We start from the raw sequence: 19717 nt of genomic DNA, 5'->3' as shown, positions 1-19717 counted from the left end.
TTTTTTTTTTTTTGAGACAGAGTCTTACTCTGTCGCCCAGGCTGGCATGCAGTGGCACCATCTCGGCTCACTGCAACCTCTGCCTCCCGGGGTCAAGTCATTCTCCTACCTGAGCCTCCTAAGTAGCTGGGATTACAAGGGTGCACCACCACGCCCGGCTAACTTTTGTTATTTTTAGTAGAGACGGGGTTTCACCATGCTGGCCAGGCTGGTCTCGAACTCCTGACCTCATGATCCACCCACCTCGGCCTCCCATAGTGCTGGGATTACAGGCATGAGCCACCGTGCCCAGCCTCACTTATTTTTTTAAAAAGAGGCAGAGCAGGAATGACTGTATTCTTCAGAAAAGTAATTTTCATGTAAGACAATGAAATGTTCCAGATTAAAGAGGACTAAACGGACATGACAGCTAAATAAGACCTTTTACCAGCAATAACTAGAGATTTTGCAAATGCATGACCTCTCCAAAATTGTATTCTCAGGCTATCACACAAAAATAAAATGGTATATCATTGTGGTCTTATTATTTCCCTGATCATTAAATAGAAAACATTCCTTCATATATTTATTAGCTATTGGTAGTTCCTCTTCTGTTCTGGGACATGCCTGTTCAGATCTTCATCCATATTTTTCGTATTGTTAGTAATATGATTATCTTCAATTTTTTACTTTATTTTTTTGAGAAAGAGTCTCACTCTGTTGCCCAGGCTGGAGTGCACCGGCAGATCAGGGTTCACCGCAGCCTCAACCTCCTGGGCTCAAGTGATCCTCCCACCTTAGCCTCCTGAGTAGCTAGGGCTACAGGTGTGCAACGTTATGCCAAGCTAATTAAAAAAATTTTTGTAGGGATAGGTTCTTGCTATGTTGCTCAGGCTGGTCTTGAATTCTTGGCTTCAAACAATCCTCCAGCCCTGGCTTCCCAAAGGCCTGGGCTTTCGAGCATGAGCGACCATGCCCAGCCCTTTTCCCAATTTTTCACTCTCTTTATGGTATTTTTTGATAAACAATAACTTTTCATTTTAATATAGTCAAGTTCATCAACTTTCCTTTCATAATCAATGCTTTCATTTTTATAAAACCCTTCCTCAGGCCAGGCATGGTGGCTCATGCATGTAATCTCAACACTTTGGGAGGCTGAGGTATGGGGGCACTTGAGCCCAGGAGTTCGAACCCAGCCTGGGCAACACAGCGAAACCCCATCTCTACAAAAAATTAGCTGGGCATGGTGACCGAGGAAGGAGATTTTGGTGAAATGCCTGAGCCTGGGAGGCAGAGATTACAGTGAGCTGTCATCACGCCACTGCACTCCAGCCTGGGTGACAGAGCAAGACCCTGTCTCAAAAAATAAAACAAATCTTTCCTCACCTTACAATCTAAATGCTGTACACCTCTATTTCCTGCAAAGAGTTTGAAAACTGAACCTAACTATGTTTTTTTAGATAGATTTTGTCATTACGAATGATAATAAGGTAGGGATCTAACTTCTCTTTCCATATAGTACAACTTTGCTTTTGTGAGATGGAGTTTTGCTCTTGTTGCCCAGGCTGGAGTTCAATGTTGCAATCTCGGCTCACTGCAACCCCTGCATCCCGGGTTCAAGCAATTCTCCTGCCTCAGCCTCCCAGGTAGCTGGGACTACAGGCACACACCACCACGCCTGCCTAATTTTTTTGTATTATTAGTAGAGACAGGGTTTCATCATGTTGAACAGGCTGGTCTCGAACTCCTGGCCTCAGGTGATCCGCCCACCTCAGCCTCCCAAAGTGCTGGGATTACAGGAATGAGCCACCGTGCCCAGCCATATCTCTGGTATTTCTTTGTCCTGATTTTTATTTTTCTCTTTCTGGGACGTCTTACATCTTTGTTAACACTACTACCCTCCATTTATCTTTTAGCTTTTCTTTTCATATTTTCTATTTCTCTTTTTCTTCTTAGGGATTTGCTCAATTTTCTAATACAGTCACTCATTCTCTTGGCTGTGCCCACTGTATTATCTATCCCATCTCCTGAAGCCTTTATTTTAAATATCTCATTTTTCAATGTTACAACAATTTGGCTTGGTTCTCACATTTTCTTTCTTTTTTTTAATTATACTTTAAGTTCTAGGGTCCATGCGCACAATGTGTAGGTTTGTTGGTTCTCACGTTTTCTAGTTCTCAGTTCACATTAGTATCTTCCCGTATTTCTTCCAGCATGTTTACTATAATAATTTTAAATTTACTGGACAAGTGTCCTAATATATCTGCTTCTACTGAAATCTTCATGTTTCTCATATGTCTATTATTTTTAGTTTGTGAATTCCTTTTCACTCTGGGGTACTGGCTCCTATCAGGCGGTGCCTATGGAAGGCCAGACTCCAGACTGGCTTATGCCCAATCAATTCAGGGCTGAGTGATGGATAAAATCCAAGCCAGAAAAACGTAATCACTCACTGCCATGCATTTTAGTTTTCTAAGTCAGGTCGTCACCCTTTACTCCCGGGCAGAAGCAGCATTAGAAGACACTACTGGGCTGTAATCCCCCAAGTCCTGGGGTTAAGAGGGGATGATAATGAAGCAATTATCAGTGGTTAATTGGTCTCCACCTGCTTGTCTCAGTGCCTCACAAACATTAGGGGTTATCCACTGTGCTGATTTCATTCCTACCTTCACCTGGATCGGATCTTTTAGTTGAGAACAGATTTGGACGCAGGTTTTCTTCATCTAAGGCAATGGTGAAGGAGAACTGGAAGCAGAACCTTAACAGTTCCTTTTCTACTTTATTCTCCCACAGCCCATTTTATTCTCTGGCTGTGGGAGAATGCTCTGAGAGGTAATTCCATAGTGCCTCCCAGAGGCACTGCCAGATAGGACCCAATACCCCAGAGTGAAAAGGAATTCACAAACTAAGGATGTTCTCCTCCCCATCTCCCACATTCACCTTTCAAAACAGCCCTTGTTGGCTGGACGTGGTGGCTTACACCTGTAATCTCAGCACTTTGGGAGGCCGGGGTGGGTGCATCATTTGAGGTTAGGAGTTTGAGACCAGCCTGGGCCAACCTGGTGAAACCCTGTCTCTACTTCCGGCCTGGGCAACAGAGCAAGACTCTGTCTCAAAAAATAAAATATAATAATAAAAAAAAATTTTTTTAATAAACTAGCCCTTGTCAACTCAGAGTTTCTCTCAATGTTCTCCATTTTCTCTTTCAAGTTCCTCTAGAGTTAAACCTAGAGAAAGGACCAACAGTGCTGGTCTTTGTTCTGTCAGTGCATGCGCTTTCCTCGTGTGTTTCAAGGATTTGGTTTGCAAGCTCATCCGACAGGAAGGAATTCTGTGTCCCTCCTACCACTACCCCTCCCCTTCCTAAATATAAATTTGGGCTGCTTTCTATCCATCCTTCAGAGTCCTGCTCCAGAACTAGGTCTACTATCAGCAGCTCAGGGCTCCCAACCTTTGGTTACATAAGGGCTAGGCAGACTCAGTCACCAAGGCTGCAAGTGCTTCGCCCAGGCACTGGTTACAAGACCAGACCTGCTTCCTCCATATGTAAGCAGCTTTTAAAAAGCCAGTGAACCTTTTTAATACTTTGGCAACCTTCTTTCACAGGCAAAGAAGCACCCCCATCCGCCCCTTGTTTGGAGTGCGGGGTTTGGCTTTGGTTCTTTGCCTTGCCTGGAGTATACTTCTAATTCCTGTTGTCCTGCACAAGCTGAATCCCGAGCTACCCACCGCCACCCAGGCCAGGTTTCCACTCATTTATTACTTTATGTTTCTGTTCCATTGCTGGTCCACAGAAATAAGTTTTCCTTTGGAGGAATGTGATTATACCCCTTTAATTTCCTCCTTTTGCTTTTTTTTTATATCATTGATATGTGTTTGGCCCAGAGGAAACTGAAATTCACCATCATCTTGACTGGCAATCCCATTACCATGCTTTTTTTAAAAAACGTAATTTTTCTTGCCTTACATTGGCAGAGTAGCCCTTCCTGGCTACTGGCTTAATGTAGTCACTCAGTTCTAGGTGGCATTAGGCATGAGACCTGAAGCACAGACTGTCTTACCACAAAAGGTGACAAGATCTCAAACCTTAGCCAAAGGGCTATGTCAGGTTTCAATGCTATCTGCTTCTGTTCCTGCTCACTGTTCTGGATTTTGTCCTTCTTCATCTCTAGCACCAGAATTTCCCAGTCTCCCTCCCTCCCCTTGTTTTAATTCTAATCTATCAGCAAAATAACTTTTCAAATGTTGTAACCGGTATCTCCATGTGTCTGCAGTGGGTCAAGCAGGTGAGAAAGTCAAGAGAAGAGGCCTTCTTGAGTTCAGTTCAACATACTGAAAGGACATCAAGTTACTCCCGTTTGTCTTTTAAGATCACGCATCACCTGTCGGTAAGTATCCCCTACCCTCTGAGATCCCCTCTTCTTTGACCCCAGAGCGCCCTCTACTTAACTGTAGTAAATTTTAAAGCAAGAAAAACTTTAGCAAACATTTTAAACAAAATCCACACCAAAAACCGCTATTATAGCTATCTATAGGTACAAAAGTACAATATACCCTTCTATCGCCCAACACTCACACTCACCATTTCATTGGGATGGACTAAAAACAAATAGATCCCTGGATGTTTGTCAAACACCTGAAAGGAGCAATTGGCTTGTTCCATCCGACAAAGTGCTTCAACACATAACTCGTCTAAAAAGAAAAAATAAGTAAAATACATAAATCTTATCACCTTATCAAGATTCCCTAAATTAGGCTCCTTGGGCTATTCTGTAAATAAATAAAAATCTGCTTTTTATTTTTCCAAATTGAGGCATAAAAATGCTTATATTGTAAATGCAGGAACAATATTTACCTGACAGGCTAAATCCGTTGATCACAGGGTGTTCTTAGAAATTATTCTGACCTTATTAGAATACATCCCTTTTTTGCCGGGCGCGGTGGCTCACGCCTGTAATCCCAGCACTTTGGGAGGCCGAGGCGGGCGGATCACAAGGTCAGGAGATCGAGAACATCCTGGCTAACACGGTGAAACCCCGTCTCTACTAAAAATACAAAAAATTAGCCGGGCGTGGTGGTGGGCACTTGTAGTCCCAGCTACTCGGGAGGCTGAGGCAGGAGGATGGCGTGAACCCAGGAGGCGAAGCTTGCAGTGAGCCGAGATCGCGCCACTGCACTCCAGCCTGGGCGACACAGTGAGACTCTGTCTCAAAAAAGAAAAAAAAAATACAAAATTAGCCAGGCGTGGTGGCGCATGCCTGTAATCCCAGCTACTCAGGAGGCTGAGGCAGGAGAATCGCTTGAACCCAGGAGGTGGAGGTTGCGGTAAGCTGAGATCATGCCATTACACTCCAACCTAGGCAACAACAGCAAAACTCCATCTCTAAACAAAACAAAAAAAGAATGTAGCTCTTTATTCACACTTAAGATAATTATCTCCATAGGGAATGTATAAAGGACCTGTAACCATATGGTTATAGGTCCAACTCCATTTGTATCTTATGTTTTGATCCACCTAGACTTTATCTGATACAAAAACAAGGAACAAAGTCAGCTTTACCCCTAAAGTGACTAGCTATCCCACTCCCATTTACTGAACAATCCATTTACCCTTTCAGATGAATCAACTTTAGCAGTAAAATTTCAAAAAATATTGTGGTTTTTTCATATTACATTTTCGATATCATAGTTTTTTCACTAGTGACAGCGGTTGGCTTTAGGGATGGGGAGGCATAGTGAGTAGAAAAGCATGAAGGGCACTCCTAGGATGTTGATAATGTTTCGATTTTTGATCTGGATGCTGGCTACACAAATCTGTTTGACTTGCAAAAAAACATCAAGCTTATATACTTTTACGGATAGATTATTCTTTAATACTTGAAAAAGTCTTAGAATTTTCAAATCTAGTTACTTTGAATTTATTGGTTTAGACAAACAGTACAGGAAAGAAATCAGAAAAATCCATAAAGTATGTTATCCTACAGGGCAAATATATGGCCTCCCTCAACAAGTCAAACTCATGGCCAAAAAAAAAGATGAGGGCACATGTTGGTTTCTGTACAAACATAGTTGGCACGTGCAGGGGTTTGGTTCCAGGATACCAAAATCCACACACAGCTGAGTCCTGCAGTTGGCCCTGAGAAATCAGCATATACCTAAAGTCGACCCTCCAGAGAAGCAGGTTTTGCAACCCATAAATATGGTATTTTTGATTCCGCTTTGGTTGAAAAAAGATCCATGTATGACTGGATCTGCACAGTTCAAGCGTCAACTTAAGATTGTTTTTGGGTTTTTTAGAGACAGGGTCTTGCGCTGTTGCCCAGAATGAAGTACAGTGGTGTGCTCATGGCTCACCTCAGGCTCAACCTCCTGGGCTCGAATGATCCTCCCACCTCAGCCTCCTGAGTACCTAGGAATACAGGCACATGCCACTATATCCAGTTAAATTTTCTTTTTTGTAGAGATGGGGGAGGGAGGGTGTTGCTACACTCCCGAGGCTAAGAAGACTGTTTTGAATTAAAAGAGCTGGAAGAACTGTGTACCAAATGCAATGTGTGGTCCCTGACTAGATTCTAATTTAAGCAAATCAGCCAAAAACACATTTTGCAACTATTGGGAAAATATGAAAATGAACTAGATTTTAGTATCGTTATTTTGGGCCAGGCACGCTGGTTTACACCTGTAATCTCAGCACTTTAGGAGGCCGAGGTGGGCGGATCACTTGAGGTCAGGAGCTTGAGACTAGCCTGGCCAACATGGCAAAACCCTGTCTCTACTAAAAATACAAAAAATTAGCCAGGTGTAGTGGCAGGCGCCTGTAATCCCAGCTACTCGGGAGGCTGAGGCAGGAGAATCGCTTGAACCCAGGAGGCAGAGGGTGCAGTGAGCCAAGATCATGCCACTGCACTCCAGCCTGGGCAACAGTGAGACTCTTTAAAAAAAAAAAAAAGGTATTGTTAGATTTGATAGGTTAGGGAAATGCCTTTACTTTCAAGAGATTCGTATTATGAAATGCAAATATCAACAACCAAAATCTAGACAGCTATAAGCCATGCCATAGTGGTTAATGAAAATTACTACAGAATAGCATTTCCCAACCAGGGGTGATTTTATACCTCACCCCCAAAAAGGGGTATTCAGCAATGTCTGGAGACATTTTTGGTTGTCACAAAGGAGACAGGGAGTGCTAGCGGCATTTAGTAGACAAAGGCCAGGGATGCTGCTACACATCCTACAATGGACGGCACAGCCCACAGCAAAGGATTATCCAAAATGTCACCAGTGCAAGGCTGAGAAACCCTGCCACAGACATACTACAAGAATGAAAATTATTATTATTATTACTATTTTTTAAGACAGAGTCTCCCTCTGTCACCCAGGCTGGAGTGCAGTGGCACAGTCTTGGTTCACTGCAACCTCCGCCTTCCAGGTTCAAGTGATTCTCCTGCCTCAGCCTCCTGAGTAGCTGGGATTACAGGTGCCTGCCACCACACCTGGCTAATTTTTGTATTTTTAGTAGAGACAGGGTTTCACTATGTTAGCAAGGCTGGTCTCCAACTCCTGACCTCAGGTGATCTGCCTGCCTCAGCCTCCCAAAATGATGGGATTACAGGCGTGAGCCACCACGCCTGGCGAGAATGAAAATTATTAATAATTGAACAAAGAGGTGAACAGATACGTAATAAAGCAAATATAGCAAAATGTTAACAACCGTGTAAACTATGTGATGGGTATATCATGTTCACTGTATAATTTACTTTTCTATGTTAAAAAATTTTCACAATAAAATGTTGAGAGCCAGGCATAGTGGCTCGTGCCTATAATCCCAGCAATTTGGGAAGCTGAGGTGGGAGGACTGCTTGAGCCCAGGAGTTCAACACCAGCCTGGGCAACAGTGAAACTTCATCTCTACAATAAATACAACATAAAATTAGCTGGACGCAATGGCACACACCTGTACTCCCAGCTACCCACAAGGCTCAGGCAGGAGTATTACTTGAGCCCAGGAGGTAGAGGCTGCAGTGGGCCATGACTGCGCCACTGCACTTCGGCCTAGGAGACACAGCAAGACCCTGCCTCTAAAAAAAAAATAAAAACAATCTTCAGTTACCCTCTGAACAAGGTAAGTTTGAACTGTGCCCCAAAAATAGGTATTTTGTGTTTGAACTCAAAAAATAAAAAATGTTGGAAAAAAAATGAAGTCCTAATTATATATCCTAATTATATGTTTAGCAAACAAATTTGCAATACAGATAAGCCCAAATTCTTATGATACTAAAATAATAAAACTGATATAACTTGAGGAACCATGAAGATACTCACTAACACGTTCATGTAGAAGCAAGTAAGGATATTTCAGTATTTCAAGAAGAGGAACTCGAAGCTTATTTTCAAAGTCTTGCCCAGTGATGTCAAACAGTGGCATCTCTCCATTGTTGTCTACTATATATAACTCATCATCATCTCCAATTTCTGCCTTCATGGATTTTTCAAAGTGATTTATGAGACGTAAGGTTTCTAATTCCCATAAAACCTAGAGGAAAATAAAATGGGCAGTGTGCGTTATGTCTTATCATCAACAAGATACACTGAATGTGACGACCTAGAAAGCCTTTTCCTAAGTACAAAAATTCTGAAATGTAAAGTATTAGAGATTGTATTTTAGATTTAAAGAAAACTATTCAAATGTGGCCACTTTTATGAAAAATGAGTACACACAGTATGAGATATTGGCTAGGCACAGTGGCTCACAGCTGTAATCCCAGCATTTTGGAAGGCTGAGGTAGGAGGACTGTTTCAGGTCAGGAGTTCGAGACCAGCCTGGGTAGCAAAGCAAGACCCTGTCACTAAAAAAAAAAAAAAAAAAATAGAAAAATTAGCTAGGTGTGGTGCATGCCTACAGTCCTAGCTTCTCTGGAGGCTGAAGCAAAAGGATCACTTGAGCCCAAGAATCTGAAGCTACAGTGAGCTATGATTGTGCCACTGTACTCCAGCCTGGATGACACAGGGAAACCCTGCCTCTAAGAGAAAAAGAAAACAGGCCAGGCACACTGGCTCCTGCCTGTAATCCCAGCACTTTGAGAGGCTGAGGTGGGCGGATCACCTGAGGTCGGGAGTTCAGAACCACCCTGACCAACATGGAGGAACCTCGTCTCTACTAAAAATACAAAAATAGCCAGGCGTAGTGGTGCATGCCTATAATCCCATATTCGGGAGGCTGAAGCAGGAGTATAGCTTGAACTCCGGAGGCGGAGGTTGCAGTGAGCCAAGATCACGCCACTGCACTCCAGCCTGGGCAACAACAGGGAAACTCCATCTCAAACAAAAAACCAAACAAACGAAAAAAAAACAAGAAAACAAAAAATAGTATGATATGTTTAAACACTTTTTCTTTTTTTTTGAGACAGAATCTCGCTGTTGCCCAGGCTGGAGTGCAATGGCGTGGTCTCAGCTCACCGCAACCTTGGCCTCCCGGGTTCAAGCGATTCTCCTGCCTCAGCCTCCTGAGTAGCTGGGATTACAGGCGCCCACCACCACGCCTGGCTAATTTTTGTATTTTAGTAGAGATGGACTTTCACCATGATGGCCAGGCTGGTCTCAAACTGCTGACCTCGTAATCCACCTGCCTCAGCATCCCAAAGTGCTGGGATTACAGGTGTAAGCTACAGCGCTCAGCCTTAAACACTTCTCTTGTAGAAGTTTTCTATAAATATCTCAACATCCCTATCAACTACATTCAAAAAAAAAAAAGAGAAGCTGGAGCTTCTCTGTCAAATGCAAAACCGAGGCCCTTGTATGTCTTCCCTTCTATGTTCTAGCCATAGCTAACTACCTTAGCGCAGCTTGTGGTAGAAAAGACGCTGGATAGCTTCATAATTAGAAAACTTTATAAAGTGCACGTTTCTCAACACGAGTCCATTACTAATCATCCTCTCCTCTATATACTGTATATATCTCTATGGTCTACGTTCTGTTTTTCATCAAATAAATAAACCAAATATTCAAAGCCAAATATTTAGAATTATATCTTTCACTTTTGTTATCATGACTGGAAAATATGCTTGCCCTTAGAGGTTTATGCCATTTGCCCATTAAAAAAAGAAAAAAAGAAGTTATTATTACCAATTAAAAAAAAAAAACCCTGGCCAGGCGCAGTGGCTCACAGCTGTAATCCCAGCACTTTGGGAGGCCGAGGTGGGCAGATCACCTGACGTCAGGAGTTTTGAGACCAGCTGGGCCAACACGGTAAAACCCCATCTCTACTAAAAATAAAAAATTAGCCGGGTGTGGTGGCACGTGCCTTTAGTCCCAGCTACTTGGGAGGCTGAGGCAGGAGAATCGCTTGAACCCACCTGGGAGGCAGAGGTTGAAGTGAGCCGAGATCACGCCACTGCACTCCAGCCTGGACAAGAGAGTGAGACTCTGTCTCAAAAAAAAAAAAAAAAAAAAAAAAAAACCCACTAACAAAACCCAGGCCATTCAGATACTCAGATACATGCATGTATTACAGCACTGACCAAAAAATTATGAAACAAATCCCCTCCCAATGACTTTATTTCATTAAATTATTTTATACCAATGTGACTAAAAGCAACAGATCATAAAATTCTGATCCAGGTTTCAATTCCATCCGTGATAAACATTTACTCAGCACCTAGTATATACCAGGCAATGAGTTAGGTACTTGACTTATATTAGCCTTCAAAGTCGGCCAGGCATGGTGGCTCATGCCTGTAATTCCAACACTGGGGGGCCAAACCGGGAGGATCACTTGAGCTCAGGAGTTTAGGACCAGCCTGGGCAAAATAATAAGACCTCGTCTCTACAAAAAAATTTTAAAAATTAGCGGAGCATAGTGGCATATGTCTGTAGTCCCAGCTACTCAGGAGGATGAGGTGGGAGGATGGCTTGAGTCCAGAAGGCTGAGGCTGCAGTGAACCGTGATCACACCACTGCACTTCCAGCCTGGGCAACAGAGCAAAGACCTTGTCTCCAAAACATAGCAAAACAAACTATGAAAACCCATGTGGCCCATGGAAAATCATGAGACAGCACTTCCACTTTCAGGAATTTGTCCTAAGAATATACTCGAATGTGTAAAATGATATATGTATAATCGCTCCACTGCACTCCAGCCTGAGTGACAGAGTAAGACTCCATCTCTAACAACAACAAAAACAAAAAAAAAACCCACAAAGTTGAAATCGTATCATTTCTCTGAATACTTCCAACGGAGTTCAAACTTACTCTCTTCCCAGCTATCAAGCTCTGAAAAATATTGCCCATCTAATATATTTTACCTCATGCAAGAATGGCAATTCATCTCTTGCTTTGTGGTACTCAGCCACACACTCCAAGCAGTAGCAGAGGTCTTCGTTGGCTGTTTGAAATTCACCGGACAGAGTGTTGGAAGCATAGCGCTTTAGGAAGTCAATGGTGGAAGCACCACCTGGCGTACACCAACAACATGTGCTCATTCTGTACCTACAGCCAGAAAAGATGACATCAAGAAGAAAACCAACTTCAGACCTACTGTGTGTCAAGAATAGGTACACTTCCAACTTGTGACCCTGGTTTCAATTTAAAATGTGTCACTAAAACCCAAATCTTCTGCTGGCTGGCTTATCAATCACTGATTCACTAAACTAAAAAAATCCTTCTATTTTTGACATACGAAAAACATAGAAAAATGAAAGCATTGTATAAGGAATAAGTATCATAAGGCAACATAAAGTTGTGCTACAGAGAAGGCTCAAAACAACACAGTACTGATAGAAAATATACAGAGACCCAGACTTACCAATATTTTCAAAGTACAGATTTTGGAATGGGGAAAAAAGTTACCAATTACAAACTTAAGTTCATTTCATAAACTGAATGGACCTAGCTCAGCATTCTCATCAGGAGTGATGTCACCCTCAAAGAGATCTAAAACTAGTTAGTGGGACGTGAAAAAGCCCTCCTCTTTTTAGATATAAAGCTCAGATAAACATACAGTACATAAAGAGAGACACAATATATTGGTGGTAATAAAATTCACAGGAGAGGCAGTTTTTAAAAATGTTTAAAAACTCTCCACTCAGGGAGAAAGAAGGTTAGAAGGAGGTTAAAAAACCTAAGTAAGCTGGGAACAGTGGCTCATGCCTGTAAGCCCAACACTTTTGGGAGGCCGAGGTGGGCAGACTGCTTGAGGTCCGCAGTTCGAGAGCAGCCTGGCCAACATGGTGAAACCCCATCTCTACTAAAAAGAATACAAAAATTAGCTGGTGGTGCGCATCTGCAATCCTAGCTACTTGGGAGGCTGAGGCAGGAGTACTGCTTGAACGTGGGAGGCAGAGGTTGCAGTGAGCCAAGATTGCACCACTGCACTCCAGCCTGGGTGACAGAGTGAAACTCTGTCTCAAAACAAACAAAAAAAAGAAACCTAAGTGAAGACACTGAGTATGTGGGAATGGAAACGTGGCAGTGTGAGATTTTTGAGTATCACCATCACCCTAAAATTCAGAATACATAATCTTTACCAACAAGAAATATAAAACATCTCAACAGAAACTAGGCTTGGCTGCTGAGGCTTCTGTGGCATAAAGCTAGTTCCTAAAATAAAGTGATTTTTAAAAATTCTTTAATTTCTTCTTATACCCACAATTAAATAATTATTTAGAAATGCATAAGCATAATCAAATACATTGTCATATGAATTGATTTTTAAAATGTATTAAATATTACTTTTACTTCTGCTTTTGAAGAGGTGTACTTTCTTCATGGTTCTAAAAAGAATTTAGGGTAGCTTTCAACATTAAAGTACATACACACAAAAGGACATTTTAAAATGAGATTTCAAAAAACAAAATCAAAACTTCTTTAGAAGAAATTTAATTTCACTAAGTTCTACATGAGGAGTTTCCTGAAAGCAGAGAAAAAGGATAACATGAGTTACACAGTTCTCATCGACGTGGGGGGGAAAAAGAGTATGCAGTGATAGCCGCAGAGTACCGCCCTTTCCTGACACTAACTCTAATTCAATTACATTTTATTAATGCCTTCTAGTACAAGGGCACTGCAGACTAGGAAATGCCAAGTAACATGGGATAAGGTCGTCAATGTATTTCTGCAGAATTTAAAATTATTTTATTCAAAAGAAGAATTACTTGTACCTAAGAGGCCAACATCACACTACTAGTAAGTTAACAGCTTGCAGAAGCTGTTTTTTTTCCCGGTAACCTAGTTTAATACGGAAAGTGAACTTAGAAGATGTAAGAACAGCAAGTGAAACTTCATGGAGGTTTCTCAAACATTTGAAGCATGATTTCAGCAGCTAACAGATTGCAGCCAATTTAAGCTTTAAAAAACTTAAGTGAGACTACCATGCAAATAAAATGTTGCATACTTCTTTTCCCACTTACCTTACTTGAAGCTCCAAATGTTGTGTACTTTAAAATAATTACTAACAAAGGAGACAACAAAAGAAACCTATTAAGAAAATTACAGAATTTGCTTTTTATTTCACTTAGAAAACTAGCCTATTTCCACAACCAAAAAAGCAAGACTAAATTTTCTCAAAATATATAGGAGTTACTACCAAAATAGGTGAGTGTCATGGCCTCTAGAAGATAACGGAGAATACTGCTGCAGAGCACACCAACAAGAGAACATGTGCTTCCATGGTTCTTCTTCAAAAGGCTGTGTGTGTGGTTTTGTCTTCAAATTTAAAATCATCACTGGCCTAATGGCTAAGCCCAGGAAACCTCAATAGGGCATATTTTGTCTTTTAGGGAGAAAATTATTGCTTCTAAACTACTGTGAATCCTCTTAAGCTTTTATACAACTCAGTTCTTCTTGAGGTCTATTTTGTTAGTTTCATCAGACTGTAACTGCTTGGAATCATTAGTGAATGACAAATGGGTGTGTCCAGACAATACTCAAGTTGCAAAATCAAAATTAAAGCAACTCTCTGAGCACCCACCAAAAAGAGAGCTAATGTGTCAAAACCAAAAATATAGGATGCTTCACCATAGGTATTACTGTAATTTTCTACAGACTTATCCTTAGGCTATCCATTTCTCAACATTAGCTAGCCAGAAACTTCAAATAACAATCTCTTTCTTCTACACTTCTCAGCTAAACATCTGGAAGTTTAGATTCACTCCCTCCCACCTCTTCAGCTCCTTTGCACTCTGGCTTCTACCCTTACACTCCACTGAATGTGAAGTCCCTAACAATCTTTACATTACCAATCCAATAGGTTCCTGACCTGACTCTGCTAAAGCATATGAAAATGCTGCCCATCCTTTCCTTACCTACAACACACCATTTTTTTGGACACCACTTTTACCCAATCACCTTCATAATTACCCCTGCCTTTGTTACTCATATAAATGCTAAAGTTTTCGAAGGCTTGTCCTGAGAATTCTCACCTCTTCATTCAGTACTCTTTCTGGGCAACCTACTTCAAACCACTGCTTCAACTACTGCCTAGATTGAAGCTGCCCAGACTGAGAATGTATTGTAAAACTTAATGCAGGCAGGGCGCAGTGGCTCACACCTGTAATTCCAGCACTCTGGGAGGCCGAGGCATGCGGGATCACGAGGTCAAGTGCTCAAGACCATCCTGGCCAACATGGTGAAACCCCGTATCTACTAAAAATATAAAAATTAGCTGGGCATGGTGGTACGCACCTGTAGTCCCAGCTACTGGGGAGGTTGAGTGAAATGATGCACTGTTCCACCTACTCAATAACTGACAGCCTAGCCTAGAACTCCAGATATATTCAATATCCAACTGCATACAGTGCATCTCTACTCACATATCTGACGGGCACCTCAAAGTAAACATGACCAGAACCCAACGAAGTCCTTCCCTTAAATCTGTTATTTGTTCTATATTCCCTTGTTGATGACATTACCATACATTCAATTTTCAAACCAGTAACCTAGGAATTATCCTATACGCTCCTTCTCCCTCAGCCGCCATCTCTGAGCTCCAGAGCCTACCCCTTAATTACATCTCTACTTTCTTCTCAGTGCAACCGCCACTGCCTTAGTTCAATGCATTTTCATCATTTGCCTGGATTACTGAAGAAGCCTAAATGATCTATCTCTTGTTTGATCGCCACCAATTCCTCCTCCAAAATGCTGCCAGAGGCCAAAGCCCCAAACTGGACTTCCAAAGCACAAATGACTCCTCCTCCAATGTTGGGATAAAATTCAAATTGCTGAGCTCAACACACACAAGGCCCGCGATGATCCAGCTTCCACATCATCTCTTTCCTCCACACTTACCTCCCTTGACTTGCTCTTCCTAAAACCATTCATGGTGACTGGTATTCCCTGCCTTTATGGAAGCTCTTCCACTGGCCTTGGAAACCCACCCTCCTACCTCTGCCTGGTACTTAACTGTGAATGCACATCAGACTTACCTCAGGAACTTAAAAAAAACTTTATCCTATGGATAAAACTATTTCCCTTTTAAAGAACTCCACTAAGATTCGAAGAGAAAGCTGGATTTGAGAACAACCAGTGTGCAAGCCCTTCCTGAGTGTCATCACGTCTGGGGGGGGGCCTGTCCGACCCGTCCTCTCTTCCAGTCTGTCTCTGATGACCTTCTTCTCTGTCCCTTTAGGACTCTGCACATGTTTCCATCATTGCACTTACCTTGGTGCTCTGAACTCCTGCTAAAAAAAAAAATTATTACCTGGACAAATGGCCTACAGAAAAGTGATCGTCTCAGCTGGGCTTAGTTGTGAACAAACACGGATTTGCATTCATATATGCCCAGACTCTGGCCCCAAAAGAACATTTCTGAAATTAAAAAACAAAAAACGAAATTGGTAAGTGGCATTTATACTCTTTATCTCATCTGAGCCTGGTATGGATCCTATTACAGACAGATACTGCTGGCTGATGAGGAAGCCCAGATAGGTTAGACAACTTGGCTGTGGACTTCCAGGTAACAGCAGAACTGCAATTCTGACTCCCAGTTCCACAAGGGGCTGTCCCCACTCACGGGGACAGCTAGGCACCGAGCCAAAAATCCCCCAAGTTATTAGCCCGCGCAGGTAACATCAATCCTAGGATCCTCAGCTGTGTCACTTATCAAATACCACACTCGGCCTTCTCCTTGTGGAGCTCTTTTCCCTCAAGGCAGTCACCCCCGTTTCACTTGGGTCGTGCAAATTGCCGGGCACATCCTTAGATCCCAGAAGTTGGGGAGGACGGACAAAGTCCTGTGGCCAGCAGCAAAAGCTCCAGCCCCTCCAAGTGGGAGTAACAGACTCTCCTCCAAACGAAGGGACCGGCCGGGCGCGGCGGCTCAGAGGATCCCTGGAGCAGCTGAGCTCAGCCTGGGAAACACAGCCAGGCCCTGTCTCTGCAAACACATTTTGTTTTTAATTAGCCGGGCGTGGTGACGCGCGCCTATGGTCCCAGTTACTCGGGGGGATGAGGCGGAAGGATCGCTGGAGCCCAGGAAGACGAGGTTGCAGCGAGCCGTGACTGCTCCACTGCACTTCAGCCTGGGTGACAGAGCGAGACTCCGTCTCAAAAAAAAAAAAAAAAAGAAAAAACAACAAAGGGAGGGACTCCAGGCGGGAGGTAGACGAGCGTGTGGAGGGAACCGACACTTTCCACCCCGAGACCTCCCGCTCAGCCCCAAGGAAACTACGCAGTGTCCACACCAAAAACAGCTCACACGAGACCGCAGTGTAGACAACGGAAGGACAGGGGGTCGCAGCGACCGGGTCCAGCGCGCAGGAAGGCAACAGGCGGCCGCCAGCCGTCGAGGGGTACTCCCGCCCCCGCACCGAGGGAAGCGGCCGAGCCCGGGCCGACTCTTCCCCCATCCGCCCACCGGGACCTAGGCGCCGCGATGGTTCCCCGAAGCGGCCCTGCAAGCACAAGCCGCGTCTGCGCTCACGCCCGCCCGACCTACGGCCTCCAGCCCGCCGCTACCCTCACCGCTCTCTGGCTGGCGTCGGCCTCTAGCCCACCTCCATACCGGGCCCCGCTCTAGGCCACCAGCGGAAGTGCGGGCCCGCAGCCGCAGCTACCAACCAGCTGTTGCCGCGAGGTAGGCCCCGCCCCCGCGCTGAGTCGGCCGGCCGCAGGCCCCGCCCCGGCCGCTGCTTTCTGGTTTTGGTGCCCCCCCAGGGGGCGGGGCATGGGAAGAGCGGCCGCGGTGCACCGCCCACGCCGGGCGCTGGCGTCACGTCCGGGCAGCTGGGGCCCGACCAATCCCGAGTCCCCGTCAGGGTGGACTGGGAGAGTTTGCCGCGGAACCTTGACCTCGGCCCCGCCCGGGGCTTCCTGCGGGCGGGGCGGCTCCGGGATGAGCTCTGCTGCGGGTGGGGTCAGCCCTTACCCGCTGGCCATTTCCGTTCCCTCTTTTTTCTTCTTTTTTCCACGCCTCAGGTGTCTCAGCGGATGTACTACGGTGACGAAATAATTTTTCTCTTTTGATTTCCTTTAAAGACCTGAAATGTAAATTATGTAAACGTGTAATTTCGGAGGAATATGTGTATATCCTTTATATTACAAGAAAGGGAGACCTTAGGTCTTGCGAACAATGCGCGCGATGCGCAACACAGCAGAGTAAATCCCGCGGCGGCGCGGTGGCTACCGCTTCTAATCCCACCACTTTGGGAGGCCCAGGCGGGAGGCTCGCTTGAGCCCGGAGTTCAGAGACCAGCCTGTGCAACATAGCGAGACACCCGTATCTACAAAAAAAAATTAAAACTCAGCCACCGAGGCCGGGCGCGGTGGCTCACGCCTGTAATCCCAGCACTTTGGCAGGCCGAGGCGGGTGGATCACCTGAGGTCAGGAGTTCGAGACCAGCCTGACCAACATGGTGAAACTCCGTCTCTACTAAAAATAAAAAGATTACCTGGGCGTGGTGGCGGGTGCCTGTAATCCCAGCTACTCAGGAGGCTGAGGCATGAGAATGGCTTGAACCTGGGAGGCAGAGGTTGCAGTGAGCCGAGATCGCACCACTGCACTCCAGCCTGGGCAAAGGAGCGAGACTCTCTCTCCGGAAAAAAAAAAAAAAAAAATTAGCACCTGTGGGCCCAGCTTGTTGGGAAGCTGAGGCGAGGGGGCGGATATCCATTGAGACCGGGAGATCGAGACTGCAGTGAGCCGTGACTGTGCCACTACACTCCAGGCTGGGGAACAAAGCAAGACCCTGTCTCAGAAAAGTCTATAAATAAATAAAAAAGAGTAAAATCCACTGGAAAGCCTACCCCCCCCCCTTTTTTTTTTGAGATGGAGTCGCGCTCTGTCACCCAAGCTGAAGTGCAGTGGCGCAGTCTCGGCTCACTGCAACCTCCGCCTCCTGGGTTCAAATGATTCTCCTGCGTCAGCCTCCCGAGTGGCTGGGAGTACAGGCGTGTGCCACACGCCCGGCTAATGTTCATGTTTTTAGTAGAGACGGGGTTTCAACATGTTGGCCAGGATGGTCTCAAACTCCAACCTCAAGTGATCCGCCCCGCCTCGACCTCCCAAAGTGCTGGGATTACAAGCGTGATCTACCGCACCCGGCCCCTACCCCCTTTTAGTAACGCCTACTACTGACCACGATGATGCAGCGTCACCATCTTACAGTTAATAGAGGAGACAGGGAAATTAAACAATTAGTAGTGGTGACTCAGGCGATAAAGAAAAGAGGCTGAGATGGGCCAGCTTGGGAAAAGTGGGTCAGATACAGCCTTACCGAGGAGAACCCTGGCCCGAGGATGAGGAGCAAGCCCAGGGGAACGCTGCGGGAAAGGCCCAAGGCGAAGGAAGATTCTAGCAAGGGGGCGTGGCTTGTTGGAAGGGCCTGGTGGCCGTTATGCAAATTTAACCGTCCAAGGAGCAGCACGCGTTGACCGTTATTTTCCTCTTTTCTACTTCTTCATCCTGTCAAATATTTTGAACATATTTTGTTTTACCATATAACACTAATATACCAACACAGCCTTTATACCAACACAGTCATAAAATATAATTTTTTTTTTTTTTTTTGAGACCTAGTCTCTCTCTGTCACCCAGGCTGGAGTGCAGGGGCGCCATCTCGGCTCACTGCAAGCTCCGCCTCCCGGGTTCACGCCATTCTCCTGTCTCAGCCTCCCGAGTAGCTGGGAGTACAGCCACGTGCCACCACGCCTGGCTAATTTTTTGTATTTTTAGTAGAGACAGGGTTTCAACGTGTTAGCCAGGATGGTGTCGGTCTCCTGACCTCGTGATCCGCCCGCCTCTGCCTCCCAAAGTGCTGGGATTACAGGCTTGAGCCACCGCACCCGGCCATAAAATATAATTTTTATCATTTTTTTTAATGGAGAAAAGTGCCATGAAGGTAACTTGTGCCCAGAGCCCACAAAAGTCATAATTTCCTCCTGTCCCTGAAGCCCTCTGTAGGCCTTATCATCTTCCCACATTTTTTGTCTGTAAACAACATATAAATTTTACATGCTTTTTAACTCTGTATATGGAATTATGAAGGATGTATTTTTCTGCAAATTGCTTTTTACACTCAATGTTATGTCCTGAGACTCATTGATTCAAGGTGCATTCAGGGATTGTTGAGCCCAAAACTTACACAACCTATAGAATGTTAGACAGAAGCACTGCAATAGACTTTGTAAATATAAAATTAGAAATGAAAATTAATACTTATTTGGAATGAATAAATAAGTACAAATTACAAACTTCTAAAGCTGATGAAACCATAAACATGGCCAGGCGCAATGGCTCAGGCCTGTAATC

The 19717-nt window shown here is 44.4% G+C and overlaps 1 protein-coding gene across 14 annotated transcripts in view; it reads right to left on the bottom strand.

The window, feature by feature from the left end:
* SETX (senataxin) overlaps window positions 1-19415 on the bottom strand; it is a 96155-nt gene extending 76740 nt beyond the window's left edge. For 3 of the 14 annotated variants that reach the window (XM_034929357.2, XM_057298617.1, XM_057298618.1), the window contains exons 1-5: window positions 16933-17158; window positions 15671-15777; window positions 11280-11463; window positions 8302-8512; window positions 4562-4671 (exon numbers count right to left, since the gene is read on the bottom strand). In XM_034929357.2, the coding sequence (XP_034785248.1) occupies window positions 4562-4671; window positions 8302-8512; window positions 11280-11456 (498 nt within the window). In that variant the 5' untranslated portion in view covers window positions 11457-11463; window positions 15671-15777; window positions 16933-17158. Of the gene's footprint in view, window positions 1-4561; window positions 4672-8301; window positions 8513-11279; window positions 11464-15670; window positions 15778-16652; window positions 17159-17335; window positions 17448-18683 lie in introns of those variants that run through there. The other 11 variants (XM_034929360.2, XM_034929358.2, XM_034929362.2 and 8 more) reach the window with 8 other exon arrangements.
* Between the last annotated feature and the right edge of the window lie 302 nt (window positions 19416-19717).

The sequence above is a fragment of the Pan paniscus genome, chromosome 11 (genome assembly GCF_029289425.2).
Source record: "Pan paniscus chromosome 11, NHGRI_mPanPan1-v2.0_pri, whole genome shotgun sequence".
Lineage (NCBI taxonomy): Eukaryota > Metazoa > Chordata > Mammalia > Primates > Hominidae > Pan > Pan paniscus.
This window is presented reverse-complemented; position numbering and strand designations above follow the sequence as displayed.